The 13,480-nt window shown below is 38.3% G+C and overlaps 2 protein-coding genes and 1 long non-coding RNA gene across 8 annotated transcripts in view; 2 read left to right on the top strand and 1 right to left on the bottom strand.

Annotated features, from left to right (window-relative positions):
• Window positions 1–1,114, top strand: part of LOC148855210 (cycloartenol Synthase-like) — a 114,938-nt gene extending 113,824 nt beyond the window's left edge. For 3 of the 5 annotated variants that reach the window (XM_088982792.1, XM_088982789.1, XM_088982790.1), the window contains 2 exons: window positions 425–508; window positions 707–1,114. In XM_088982792.1, coding sequence (XP_088838918.1) covers window positions 425–508; window positions 707–823 — 201 coding nt within the window. In that variant the 3' untranslated portion in view covers window positions 824–1,114. The remainder of the gene's footprint in view (window positions 1–424; window positions 509–706) is intronic. The other 2 variants (XM_088982793.1, XM_088982791.1) reach the window with 1 other exon arrangement.
• Window positions 1,115–2,228: 1,114 nt separating this feature from the next.
• Window positions 2,229–3,597, bottom strand: LOC148855209 (uncharacterized). The gene is made up of 3 exons (XR_016112474.1): window positions 3,374–3,597; window positions 2,949–3,159; window positions 2,229–2,853 (listed from the first exon to the last, which is right to left on the bottom strand). It is a non-coding gene; the product is annotated as an uncharacterized LOC148855209 (long non-coding RNA).
• Window positions 3,598–8,090: 4,493 nt separating this feature from the next.
• PDLP7 (plasmodesmata-located protein 7) lies at window positions 8,091–13,050 on the top strand. Of its 2 annotated transcripts, none has more exons than XM_088941354.1 (3): window positions 8,091–9,076; window positions 11,176–11,286; window positions 12,532–13,050. In XM_088941354.1, the coding sequence occupies exons 1-3, from the start codon at window positions 8,155–8,157 to the stop codon at window positions 12,570–12,572; spliced, it is 1,074 nt and encodes a 357-aa protein (XP_088797480.1). In that variant the 5' UTR covers window positions 8,091–8,154; the 3' UTR covers window positions 12,573–13,050. The 2 variants fall into 2 exon arrangements, with proteins under 2 accessions (XP_088797480.1, XP_088797481.1); XM_088941355.1 differs by lacking the exon at window positions 12,532–13,050 and adding an exon at window positions 11,407–12,001.
• Window positions 13,051–13,480: the final 430 nt, after the last annotated feature.

The raw sequence follows: 13,480 nt of genomic DNA, 5'->3' as shown, positions 1-13,480 counted from the left end.
TAGAATATTTCTCAAGGTGACCCATGATGGGAGGCCAATTGTAGCAGGCATTTTTATTGTTGGTCACATGGAAAAAGTACCTGCCATATTAGTGAGACACCTTCATATTATTAACATGGCAGAAATTTTGAGAGACACATAATTATATCAGCTCATAGGAGCTAACAGTAAAGTAATTTGTTTCTGTATGACTCTCACCAAACTCTATCCCTGTAATGTAATAAAATGGTACAAACTTACAACTCTAATATCTTAATTTGGTGACATTTTCATGTCAAATACTTGTATTGACACATAAACGGATGATGGATCATTGTTAAGGAGGTACTTAAGAAGAAAGATATAACATCTTGTTTCTGCGTGCGTGTGTATGTGATTAGGTGTCCTTTTTCCTTCATTTATTCTGAAATCTTCTCTTGAGTAGGCTGAGAGGGACCAAACGCCATTGCAACGGGCAGCAAGATTGTTGATAAATTCCCAAATGGAGAATGGTGATTTTCCACAGGAGGTAATTCTCCAAATCACTCATGTGAAATGTATTACTGGTGAAATTTCATCTCATTTGTATAGTATGATTGTTAAACTATCAAAAAACCTAACATTAATCGGAAAATAATTAATAAGTGTTCAGGAGATTTAACTTTCAGGTCTCTGTATTTTAGTTAAGAGTCCCCATTACCATTTATCTTATACTTTTTTCTTGTAGCAGGAAATTACGGGAGTCTTCAATAAGAACTGTATGATCACTTATGCTGCATATCGGAACATCTTTCCAATATGGGCCCTTGGAGAATACCGCTGTCGAGTGTTGCAGGATGTCTAAAGTATTCCTGAATACTATTTTCAACAGGTTATAACTGATTATGAGTAACAGTTTAACTGCTATGAAGTGACTCTTGCTGAGATTTTCTTGGTAAGAACAGTAATAGTTTGTCTTCATTTAATCATTAAAAAACACAAAAAAAAACTGGTATATACATAACAAAGCTTATTTGCTTCCACTACATAAAGGCGATATCCTATGTCAGAATCTGAGTTCTTATTGTATTTCTACCATATAAAAGGCAATGTACTTTGTCAGATTATGGGTTATTAGATATTTTCTTTTGGCTTCCGGGAGCTTTTTTGGAACCTTGAACATGCATTAGATAACTCCTTACTTCTGCAATAAATGGTTGCCAAAGGTTTCCATGTACATAACCAAATCAATTGTTTTTTAGAGAAAAGGTAAAATAAAATGTAATAATAAGTACAATAGGTGAACAAACATTCCTAGACAGAGAGAGACTACACATTTAAGCATTTGACTCTTATCAGACTAATTAAATAAATAGCTAGAAATGAAATGTATGTCCAGAATCAAAAGAAAAAAAAAAAGAACTTGAATATCCTGGTATTCTTTGCACACGGAGATCCAAGAAATCATCCTTAAAATTTCATCATCCTGTGATTGCAGGTTTTCAAAAATTATCCCATTCCTTTCCATCCACACATTCCATAAAATTGTTATGGGAATGGAGTGCTGATAATTTTGTATATATATATTTTTAATATATTAAAACCGATGGTTAATCAAACTGGCTGGTATTTATATTTATATGTATATTTTATATATTTTTAATATATGTTACATATTTCCCATGTGTTATATATATATATATATTATATTTCATTTATTATTTATAATATAATATTATATGTATATTTATATAATATATTATAAATATAAAAAACTAAAGCTAATTAATCGGTGGTATTGGTTTGGCAAAATGAAAAAACTGATACCACTGATTCGGTTTAAAAAAAAGGGCCATGCAGTTAACCGAACCGTGGACACCCCTATTCAACGTGCCCAAACCACATATCTTGGTAATGGTTTTAGATTAAACAGTTTGTCAGGTCATTTATGTTAGTCTCCTGCCGGTAGCTTTGGAGTTGAAAGAAACCTTCCACTTTTGTCTGTGATTGCACCATGCACTTATAAAGATGGTACAGGATTTCTAAATTCGGTTCCATAATCCAATGTCACCTCCTTGGGGTCCCACCCTCCATCTCTTATGTCAAACTTTGTTTCAATTAACCGTCTCCGTCCATCCAAATGGATTTGTGCTCCTTATTTCACACATTATAGAGAGTATTTGTATTTTGTATTTTGAAAAGAGAAAATTGATAAATGAGATTTTGATTTTTATTAATAGAGAAAATTTATTTTCTGAATACCACTTCCATGGATAAATAGACTTTTATGATTAAAAGAAAATTCTCAATAAATAACCGTACTTTAAATCGCGACAATTTAGTACCCGAGGTTTCTATTTTTTATCAGTTAAAAGATAAAAAGTCCTAAATACCCCTAACTATTTCGAATAATGCATGGATTCGAGAAGATGCAAGAGTCGAGAGCTCATCGGAGAGAGGTTCCATGCTTCGATGTGACATCCTTCCCGGGGATGGAACACCAAAGGATGCCTATAAGAGTGAATGATCAACGATTTTTGGGGGGAAAACATTCGTGTTGATTGGCGATGGCATGCTCTGTTGTTGTTGGGGAAAAGACCTCTGATGCTGCCTGATCTGAATACCGGGACGACGAGGAGATTTCAGCAGTAAAGTGACCCTCAAGGTTTGAAGGGGTCAGGGTCTTGGAACGAACAGATCTGTTAACAGTGGATGAACTAAGATGTGGTTGAGAGAAGCATGACAAATCATTCAGGAGTTGTTGTTGCTGGGCTTGGCCAGACAGGCGGTGTAAGTGGTCATCCCGAGCCCTGGAAAAGACCAAATCCGATAGTTGTGGAAGGAAGGTATGAACACCGTCGTCGCACAGCAAGCTCCAAAGATGGACTGATCTACCTGTAATGAAAGGCAAGATTGAATTTCCTCAGACAAGATTGAGCAAAGGAGCTAATGGAATTCATTTTTATTATCTCGGTCTTTGTGGGTTTTACTTGATTCGAAGCGCAACTGAACCAGGCGTCATAAACGGAGCCGCCATGCCAAAGGAGGCTCTTCACGCTAAACATGGACTGATCTGTCTTCTCCTCCTCCTTTCCTTCATGCTCCGTCTCGTTAAAGTTCGAGACAATCGCTTCTTCGGCTTGCTTCTGTGGCAACATTTTTCCCATATCTCCCAATGACGGAGATCAATTCCGTCTAGATCTAAATCATAGAAACGGACAGTAAAAGAGACAAAATATTAGACTAAACCCCAGAAAATGAAAGTGGATATAAAAGAAACAACAAACAAGAAAGAGAAAAAGAGAATCATAAAAAAAGGAGAGCTTTGGAGAAAGATCCAAAAACGATTTCAACAATGTTTTAGACGAACCAGACGAGGAAGGAGAGACCCAATCTGGCAATCTCAGTGTGTTACCTTGTTTGTGATGTCTTTTTCGGTTATGTAATCGGAGAAAGAAACGGAAGAGGCCCGTCTGTGTGTCTTCCCGGTAATCCATCGCTTTTCTTTCTCCCTTTTCCTATATATTGGCGAAGCAAACCTTTTTGGTCAAGTCGGGTTGAGACTTGAGACAACTAGTTTCGAACAAGTGCCACAGAATGCATAGAGACAATTGTAGAGAAGCTTTAATGCATGCCCTCACCCCTGTCAAACACTACCAGTCAGCACTTGTACTGCGCCAGGTGAAGCGCCGTGTGAAGCCAGCACTCAAAATGTGACGCCGGAATTGAGTGTAGCGTGCACAGAATGAAGAGCGGGAGTTAACGCCGGGTGAAATGGTCGGAACTGAGTGAAGTCTCTCTCCTCTCTGGTTGTCTCTTCGGCGCCGGCAATAAGTCGTCTTTCTCCGGCAATGGCTGAGGGAACAGTGGGCGCAATAATGTTCCAGCGACGTGCAATAGGAATCGTCCTCCGGCAATGTTACTAGATCCTTTGACTTCAACTTTTCTTCCATCGTGTACGATCGTCGAAATCAACTTTTCCGGCTTGACACCACCGGCGTAAGGGAGCTGGTTTTCGGATTCTATGAAGGGTTATTTTTGTAATTTTAATCGGTAATCGAAATAGTTGGGGGTATTTGGGATTTTTATCTTCTAATTGACAGAAATTTAGCACTACGTATCAAATTATCGCAAATTGAAAGATCGGGTGGTAGATTGTTGCGATTTAAAGCAGGGATACTAAATTCGCACTCGACGGGTTTTTAGGATTTTTTATCTCTTAATTGACAGAAATCTAACACCAGGTATCAAATTGTCGCAAATTGAAATTGAAAGTTGGGTGCTAGATTGTTGTAATTTAAAGTACAGACACTAATTTGACATTCGACCTAAAGCACAAGTTATCTATCAGAAATTTTCTCATAAAAGAATATGGATAAATGCACTTTATCTCCCTAAGACTTTCCTAAGAAACACTTATCTATGTAAATAACTTAAAATCAAATGAGACATTGATCATTTTCATTTCAGTCTGTTTGCCACCTTGGCAAAGGAAGAAGGAAAAAAAGATAGAAAATATGCAAAAAGACTTCAATAATGGTTTTGATAAGTGTTACCTTTTCATGAGGTTCATTTTATTTCGAGTGGCATGCCCAAAAGAGCAGAAGATTTCAAGGAGATGAATGAGGTGCTCGTAAGAAGTATACTTCCTTTCTCTCTCATTTTGTCACACCTATTGGAGTATTTTATCTCATTTTGCCACCTCCCACCTGTTGGTATTCATGTTCAATTACAAAGCAAGGGGACTGTAGCAGATAGCAAATGTCAAGTTGGAATTGGAGGCATTGAAACTATGCTTAATTTTTTCACTACTCTTATGGGTCATCAATTTGGCGTGGCATTATGAATCGTAACGATGAATTCTCGAAGTTCACATCCTACGAAGTGGCAAATGGTGAATATCCACGCAAATTCAAGGTGTATCATGATACATATTCATTCCCTATTTTAGCGATACATATTGTGATACTGATACTTTAAAATTTGATTAAAATGTCCTTCTGTCAGCTTGTTCTTTTTTATTTATTTAGGCTTTGTTTTGAAACGAATATAAAGACAAATATGTACCATGTAAATACATACAAAATATAAGATTTTACACTATACATATTTCTATTTATACGCCTTCCAAAATGAACCTTACTTCCATTCCATAGGAGCAAACCAAACTATCATCCCAAACGGTTTGTGATACAGTTCAAAGCATAAAGGTTTTCTTTATTATAATCCACCCTAAGTATTTCAGTAGTCCAACAATTCTTCATGATTTTGATATCACAAGGTACTCAGTTTTCAATGGAGGAGATACACCAACTCAACCACCATGGAAGCTGTTGTGTACCAGAGGTGCAAATTCTGTGATCAACCTGCATATGTGTGCATCTCCAGCTTATCTCCTTTAATTGCACAATTCTTTTATTGGAATGACGGTCTGTAAGAATATTTGCAGCAGTCTCTCAATCAGATGGTTAAGATCCTTCAGAAAAATGACTTTCTGTTTTGGGTGTATTTTAGGGATTGGTGGAACAAATGGATGCTTGATGACATAACTCACCAAGTCCAAGCCTCCAGGGAGGTCCTTATTAACAGAGAGAGTGAAAAAAGAAGTCTAATTTCAGCCAATGAAGTCATATAAGCACGGTCTAGTTAATTATACAAGGGATTAATGCCAAAACATATTGCACTGCTGGAGTTAGGCACTTCAGAACTCTCTTCTTTGGAAATTTTTCAATTGATACCTATCCTGTCTCTGCCAATTGGAGGGCTCATAGTTGTCCATTAGATTTCATGTGGCTATGGTAACCCAGAACTCTCTCTCTCTCTCTCAGAGTGTGGCCCCATTGGTCATTCGAGAGTTTTATCTTGAGAGGGAAAAAAGACAAAGTGGCAATGATTGGTCAGGGTTAACATGAAAAAGGCTACATAGACAACAGGAAGTAAGGACAAATCATCATAACTTAAACAATGACATTATTGAATGTGACACACCTTTTCTTGGTCCTGCAATGTATGGCAACTACATGATAAAATAGTGAAAGAAAGAATTTGGATCCTCTAGACTATTGACGAGAGTAACATCCTCTTGTTCGCCTTTGTATAAAGAGCTGAGGGTTGAATAGATGTCTTTAATCCTGCAAAAGCCAGACCGGTTTATGGCTCCCTGTTTTCCTATGGTTAGCTGTGGTTCAAACCTTGGTATTTTTCAGACTAAATCAATTGAACCATAAAGTCTTGGCTGATTAAGCACAAAGGTTGCAACTAAATTCCTTAGTACTTTAATAGTTCTATATTGGAGACAAGTTGCCTTTACTCTGATCGTTATAGCCAGTTTGGAAGAACTGGTCATCCAATTTTTGTTTATTATACAATTTGAAATGATTCTCATAGGCTGTAATGAAAGGTTTTGATCCAAAGGCTCAGTTTGGATCTTCAGACTTCACTTTTTTAAGTCTTTTCCTCCAAATGATCACCAAAATTCAAATATAGAGTTGAATTTTGAAGCACCAATACAACAAACCCCACAACATTTGGACCAACAATTCAACACAAACTAAATAGACTAGTATGCTCACCTGTCCTAGGTGATGGGTCTTTCTGATAAAAACTGAAGAGGATCTCTCTCTCTCTCTCTCGGTGACCAATACCTACTCCGAAACCAAAACATGACAAGTGGACCTTCCACAGTTTCAGTCAAGAGTAACTGACCTTTTAATGGCTACACTAAATCAAACAAGAGTTCTTGGTCTAAGTTCAACTTTTGTTTCTTGGATAGATATAGAGAACCCACATGAATTTCTCCGGTCGATATCTTCTTTGTCCCCGTTAAAATCGGGTAACACCTGGTTCGGTCCCACTTTAACCGACAAATGGCCTTCTGATATTCTGAGCAATTACACAGGTTGGAAAGGAAGAATAGACCATTTTGTTCCATTGACTGCTTTAACCTCTAGAATGAAGCATGTGATACAATTAAAGTCTAGTTCTTGTGCTTCTAAGGCAATCAATGCATGGGGTAAAATGGTTCAGTCTTGGTCAGACCAAGGTTCATCTGGATCAATCAATCACTCATCCATCTGACAATTATACCCTCAAAAAGGGAAATCAACCCAGTTCTAGCCTTCTTGGATCATCAAATTTGAAGCACTTCAAGTAAACATGTCCCTTTACGGTCTGATGATTCTGATCTGAACCAGCCAAGTGAGACATGAAAGGTCGGTGGAGGTAGCTGTCTTTCTGTCTCGACTCTTGGTTGGGGATCGTGTGGTCAATGGACAGAAAGCTTATAATTGAAAAAGCAAACTGGGAAAAAAGAAAAGTTTGAGAGATCAAATGCTCAAATAGCCAATAACCCTTCATTTTGAAATGTCAATGCTTCTTCTTGCTGTATCTTCTACCCGCAAAAAGCCAAAAAGGTAGTCAATAAAATAGTAGAGTTTGCTGTCTTTGTTCGCCATGGGCTTCATGGCCCAATGGTTCTACTTCTACAAGGATCTTGTCAAGGTGCATCAGTACTACCATATTGCATGCCCCTTCCATCCAATCGCCACACAGTTCAATCATGATTTGGATCGGAATTCATATTATAGTGACGCATATTTGAATCCGAATCCAAACTTGCTTACATACAGTTATCTGACCCGTGAATCAGAAGCCCGAAAGGCCAAAGCTCATCAAGAAATCAAGAAAAGAAATAAAATATATGATAAAAGTAGTTTCTCTCACAAACAGCATGCAATTTCTAGAAATTTCCTTCACCCACGTAATCAAACCGTTCCCAGTCCCACCTCAAGGAAACTTCTTCGGACAATAACACCCTCTATCGTCATCTGCTTCCCTTTGTTGCTCCAAAGACAAATTCGTCATTTACACTTCTCCGTCTTGGGTCCCACTTAAATGAGATCCTGACCTTTCATTCATGGTAAATGTATTTCACACCAGAATATGAAGCCCATTACCTTCCCAAATGGGCCCCATTAATGGTGACTCTGAATAAGACACGTGTCCTAATGAAGACACCAGCATTAAAATATAAAGATAGTACATGAAACAGCTTATCACTAAAGACAAAGGACGCTTCTGTCCAACGAAAAATCGAGTTTATCAACCTTTTTTTCGGTACATCGCGTTGGAGTTTACTAACCGTTGCACGTAAATTTCCCTCGAAGCAACCCTGTGTCAGAAATTAACACAGAGAGAATGTTACTAAGTTCAACGCTTCATGGTCCTCCACAACCAACGGTCCAGATTACCCTCATCTTTCATAAATCCATGACCACTAATCTCTCTTTCTTTTTCTCTCGCTCTCTCGCTCTCTCTCTGGCTCTCGTCGTCAAGACTCAAAGAAAACATACCAACCAGAGAGAGCGAAAAGACGACATGGCTCGGCCTAGACTTCCTTCTCTCTTCTTTCTGTTATCTCTCCTGCTCGCCTTCTCTCTCCTCCCAAGCCCAGCGCTTTCCGGCATAGACTCCTTCATCTACGGTGGCTGCTCTCAACTCAAATACACCCCGGCCTCAGCTTACGAGACCAACCTCAACTCCCTCCTCACCTCCCTGGTCAACTCCGCCTCCTACTCTACATACAACAACTTCACCATCATGGGCTCTAGCTCACAGGACGTCGTCTACGGCCTTTACCAATGCCGCGGCGACCTCTCCATGCTCGACTGCTCCCAGTGCGTCGCCAGCGCCGTGCGCCAGCTCGGCGTCCTCTGCATGGGCTCCTGCGGTGGCGCGTTGCAGCTGCAGGGGTGCTTCGCCAAGTATGACAACACCACGTTCCTGGGCGTCGAAGACAAGACGGTGGTGCTGAAGAAGTGTGGAGCGTCGATTGGGTACAATTCGGACACCTTGAGCCGGAGAGATGCAGTGCTGGCCGGTCTGTCGAGCGGAGGTGGGACATACAGAGTGGGGGAATCCGGGAATGTTCAGGGTGTGGTCCAGTGTGTCGGAGACTTGAGCCCAAGCGAGTGTCAGGATTGTTTGTCGCAGGCGATCGGACGGTTGAGGACTGACTGTGGCACGGCTGCTTCCGGCGATATGTTCTTAGCCAAGTGTTATGTCAGGTACTCGTCCAGCTCTGTTGGTATAGGGGATTATTACTCCAAGGCGGATAACGGTAAGCGGTTCTGCCACCACGGATGGTGGTTTCTGGTTCTCTGGTTTTATTATTATTTTCTTTGGGTTTAATTAGTGAGAGTCTGTGTGCTTGATGAAATTTTGCTGAAACCAATCTCCTTGAACTGGTTTTGAATTTACGTGTCTCCTGTAAATGAGAAGAATCATTTGCAGGGTGGTTTCAGTGGATCCAAAATATTCAAGAAGATTTTGTAATTTTTTTCCTTGTTTTTATTTTTTGTTCTTTCTTTTTGTGTTCTCTGGTGTGTATCGTTGATTCTGGTTTGTGGTGTGTTAATGAGTTCTTAAATGTACATATTTACAAAAATGTCCTATTGTGATTGAATTTTCCATGCCTTGACAGAGACAATATAGACTTATTGAGAGCCAACTTTAGTGATTTGCTAGTTGTTTGGTTTGGTCTATATGGGAATGGCTCTGCTGGTACCACACAACACCCATAAACCGGGGGTGGAGTGGAGGCTAACTTGTCATTTTTCAGGCAAGTCCCCACCAACAATTGGGTCCCATCAAAGAAATCAGATTGGTCAGCCTATATTTGGAGGGAGAGAATATCACAATTCCTTGAACATTCAAAATGATAATGCAGAAATCAGATAGCTAAAGGCCATCTGATCATGCTGGTTTTAGGTGTAAGCACTCTAATGGTGGGCCCTCTAAATATTCAACGGGTGGCTAGCTAGGGGGGGCCTACATCATAACTAGACATTTGTGTCTTCACACCTAAGCCAGTCCCTTTCAGTCATAGTGATTGTGGTGAGCAATTTTTAAAGCATGAGAGCTATTTGATCAAGATCTGAGGGTGAAGAAAAAGAAGATTAAATAGTAAATCCCAAGAGCACCTTTCATTTTCAAAAGCTAGCCTTAGCCAATGAAAAGATGTAAGGTGACTTTCCACCCCACAATTCTTTAAGGGGAAGGCATGAAATGTGATCTTGGACTGGTTGGTATTGAATATATAACAACCCTCTAGTCACAAGTTCTTAGAAGGTTTCTTTCCAATCACTTATTTGTTTAGCATTATTATCTGCATAATGTTATCAAAAAATATATATATATAAGGGCCCGCAATGAATCACAATCTCATTATGAGTCTTATCACACAAAGGAAGAATCCAATGGTGATGGTGTGATTGTCAGAGAAGCATTATTAGTAATCCTTAATTGTTTGAAATGAAGCCAAACAACCCCCCTCCCCCCCCCCCGCCCCAATTTTCCCCTAACACCCAAAGATATGCCACTAACCATACCCCTGAAGTATTAATTATGGGAATGGCATTAAAACAAAGGGGCCATTTGAGAAGGATTGTAGTGGCCGAGCTTAATGGCTTATTACTTAATCTCTTAGTGAATATAAGTCATTAAGGCTGCATTTGGCATTCCTTATTTTCAAGATTTATCTCCTTTTTGCATTTAAAAACTCAGTGTTCTTAGGGCCATTTTAACTGTAAAAGGGAGTTAAGTCCTTGAAATAAGAAATGCCGCAGCCTAAGTAGGTTGTAATCTCTTTAATGGCTAAATGGTATATTATTGACCTTTAAATATTTTATTATGCATGTAACTATTTTTACCCATTGTTAGGAAACAAAAAAAAAAAAAACTATTTTTATCCATTATAAGGCAAACCAATATAATAATTCAGTTCAGCCTCTTCAACTGTTATCAATTGGCCTCTAAGATACTTCAATTCAGTATGCAAGTTCGATTTAAATGAGAAATATAGCACTACTGGTTTCATGTGGTCCTTATATCAACTTGATATGAACATTGCATGATTGGTAGCCTCGTAGTTATTGCAGTTGGGGTCTGCCTCGACCTCCATTTATCTTTCCCAAGAAAACTTAGGTTATGCTTGGTTTCAGAGAAATTAATAAATAAGAGAGAAACAGAAAGAATGAACCAATTCTCATTCTGTTTCTCTTATTTTTTTGTTTAAACAAACCCAGCCTTAATATAAAGAGTGCACTTATTTTCATGACAGAAATGAAATAGTTATTAATAATAGCTTCAATTATTATAAATCATCAAATTCCAACATAAAAAAGAAATATTGAAGTCATTTTTCTCTTTGAATTACAGATTCTTCTGATGAGGTTGGGAAGACTCTCGCAATTATCATCGGACTATTAGCTGGGGTGGCTTTGATCATTGTTTTTGCTTCCTTCTTAAGTAGGCTGTGTGGAGATAAAGGTAAGCCCCCTTTTGTTTTCTCTTTTGCTTTTATAATGCTTTTACACTGTGAAGTCTGTAGAAAGAACATACAAACAAGACACTTAGTTCACCCACTTGGCCTGGGCAATTGTTGTGCAGGTAAATAAATGAATAGTGAAAGTGGAAATTGAAATCCCCAGAATTGCAATCCACTATTCCTCCTCCCTCCGTCAGCTCACTTTCGGTGGTCCTCTCGCTTCACTTTGTTCTCTTGGATTCTACTTTTCTTTCTCTCTTTATCTTTTGTTCAAGTTTCTTTTGTATTTCCCATAAACAGAGATTTATAAAAGAAGGGTGGAAAAGATTTGTGGGGACAGGTACATTGGAATTTGGAACAAGTGAAGAGAAAGCTAGAAAGTTAAGACGCAGGAACACCAATATTCCATACTCCTCACCACCTCCACTTATGAAAGTTCTTGTCTAATGTGCAGAAGGAAATGGAAAATTCGTTTTAGAAGGTGATAATGTGCATTGTAATGTTTTTGGTCTGTTGAGTTGGGTGTTTTTAAGGTTTGCTAGCCTCTACTTTATTACTTCATTTGGTCATTATTTAGGGGTTGGCAAGTTAATTTGGTTTTGCCCCCAAAAGTTAGGGTTTAAGCCTAATTATTATTCTCTAATTCTATTCATCAATTCAATAATGTGATCACTTGGTCTTGGATCTAGTCAAACTTTACTTTCGGGAACCTCTAAACTCACAACTAAGAACATGGCTTTTGTCCTTTGCCACACCACTTTACAGTTCAAGGAAGTTTATTTTATTTTATCTCCTTCCAGTTTGAGCTTTGTTTTTAGTGAAGGCAAGTGGATTAATGGTGAATAACTAAGCAAGCAGAGGTGGATTTTAGACTTTAGTCCATATATACATACATACTATCAAAAAGCATGAACTTACCAACTAAGCAAGCTAACGTCCTTAAATCAAGTTGAATTGAAATTATCATTTGTATTTGACTTTGTTTGAACAATTGCTGATCTTAGATGCTCAATAGGAAAACTGCAACTAACCCAAATAGGTTGACATTTTGAGCTAGTTTTCAAAATTTGAACAGGGCTCTCTCTCTCTCTTCACTTTTGTGTTAGGTTGGAAGGACAATTAGCTAGGCTGGAGAAGAGTGCAAAACCCTATATATAGAATTTCTAAAATCTTGTATTTGTATTGTACATATTTATATTTGCACTGCTTCCAAAAATTAAGTATTAATATTTATTTTTTCATGGAAGAGAGCTGGGGCTGGAGTAGTAGTGAGAGACTGACACGGTGAATTTGTGGTTGGGCTTGCAAAGCCCATAGCAGTTGTGTTCCGTTATTGAAGCTGAGGTCATTGATTTAATATATGGACTTGTGCTGGACTGCTAGTGGATTAAAACTTCAAGTTTCGAAGAATATCATCATTGAAGGAGACTCTTTGAAGTTTGAACATTGTTCGATCAGTCCCTGTTGAAGAAGTCTTCATCTTCACAGTGGCGAATTATACCTACTTTGGCTGGCCAATTGCAAGGATCTCCTTCATCATTTCGACTCTTCGTTTTGCTATAGGAACACGATTTGGAATCTGCGGCACACAAGCACACACTCTCTCCCAAGTGGGTCTCAAGTGAAATTCCCCTATAAGTTGGAGTGTCCATTCCCAATTGTACTGATTCTATTCTAGCTGAGGATGCTAGAACTGTGCAATTACCTATCGATTTAAAGCAATGAATCATGCCTGAAAAAAAAAAAGTCTAGTCTCTCCAGTTCTACTACATTTTTTCTTTTGTTTGGTTTTTTAGTAAGTTTGCTTTATATTTAGTAAGATCAAAGTCCCAAAGGCTTTCTCTCTCTCTCACACACACACATCCATTATCATCAATCATAATGATTTTTGTGATTCTTATGTCCTAGAAATTTAAGTTCAGTTAGATAGGTCAATCGATCAATATTTTAGATGAAGTCATGACGATAGATTTAAACAGATCATTAAAAAGATATAATTTCCACTATGGCCCTGTTCGTTTTTCAGGTAAATGAGGGGGAGTTGGTCAATCAGAAGATGATACCATAACTTTATGTTCTTTTTTCTGTAAATTATGGGTTCCATGGTAAATGATTTTTGTCTGAGTATCACTGTAATCATTCAACTTATATATTGTTTTTTCAAATTTGGACACATGGCATTTTTTAAGAAGTTGC

Source organism: Nelumbo lutea, chromosome 4, assembly GCF_056320005.1.
Source record: "Nelumbo lutea isolate HS-2025 chromosome 4, American lotus-T2T, whole genome shotgun sequence".
NCBI lineage: Eukaryota > Viridiplantae > Streptophyta > Magnoliopsida > Proteales > Nelumbonaceae > Nelumbo > Nelumbo lutea.
The sequence above is the reverse complement of the archived record's forward strand: the minus strand, read 5'-3'. Positions and strand labels throughout refer to the sequence as shown.

What these genes read in the sequence shown, in the direction of transcription:
- PDLP7 (XM_088941354.1), top strand. Translation starts at nt 8,155, where the DNA reads ATGTTACTAAGTTCAACGCTTCATGGTCCTCCACAACCAACGGTCCAG. An exon ending in TTACTCCAAGGCGGATAACG is followed by an intron (nt 9,077 to 11,175) that starts GTAAGCGGTTCT and finishes TTTGAATTACAG; the next exon opens with ATTCTTCTGATGAGGTTGGG. An exon ending in TAGGCTGTGTGGAGATAAAG is followed by an intron (nt 11,287 to 12,531) that starts GTAAGCCCCCTT and finishes TTTTCATGGAAG; the next exon opens with AGAGCTGGGGCTGGAGTAGT.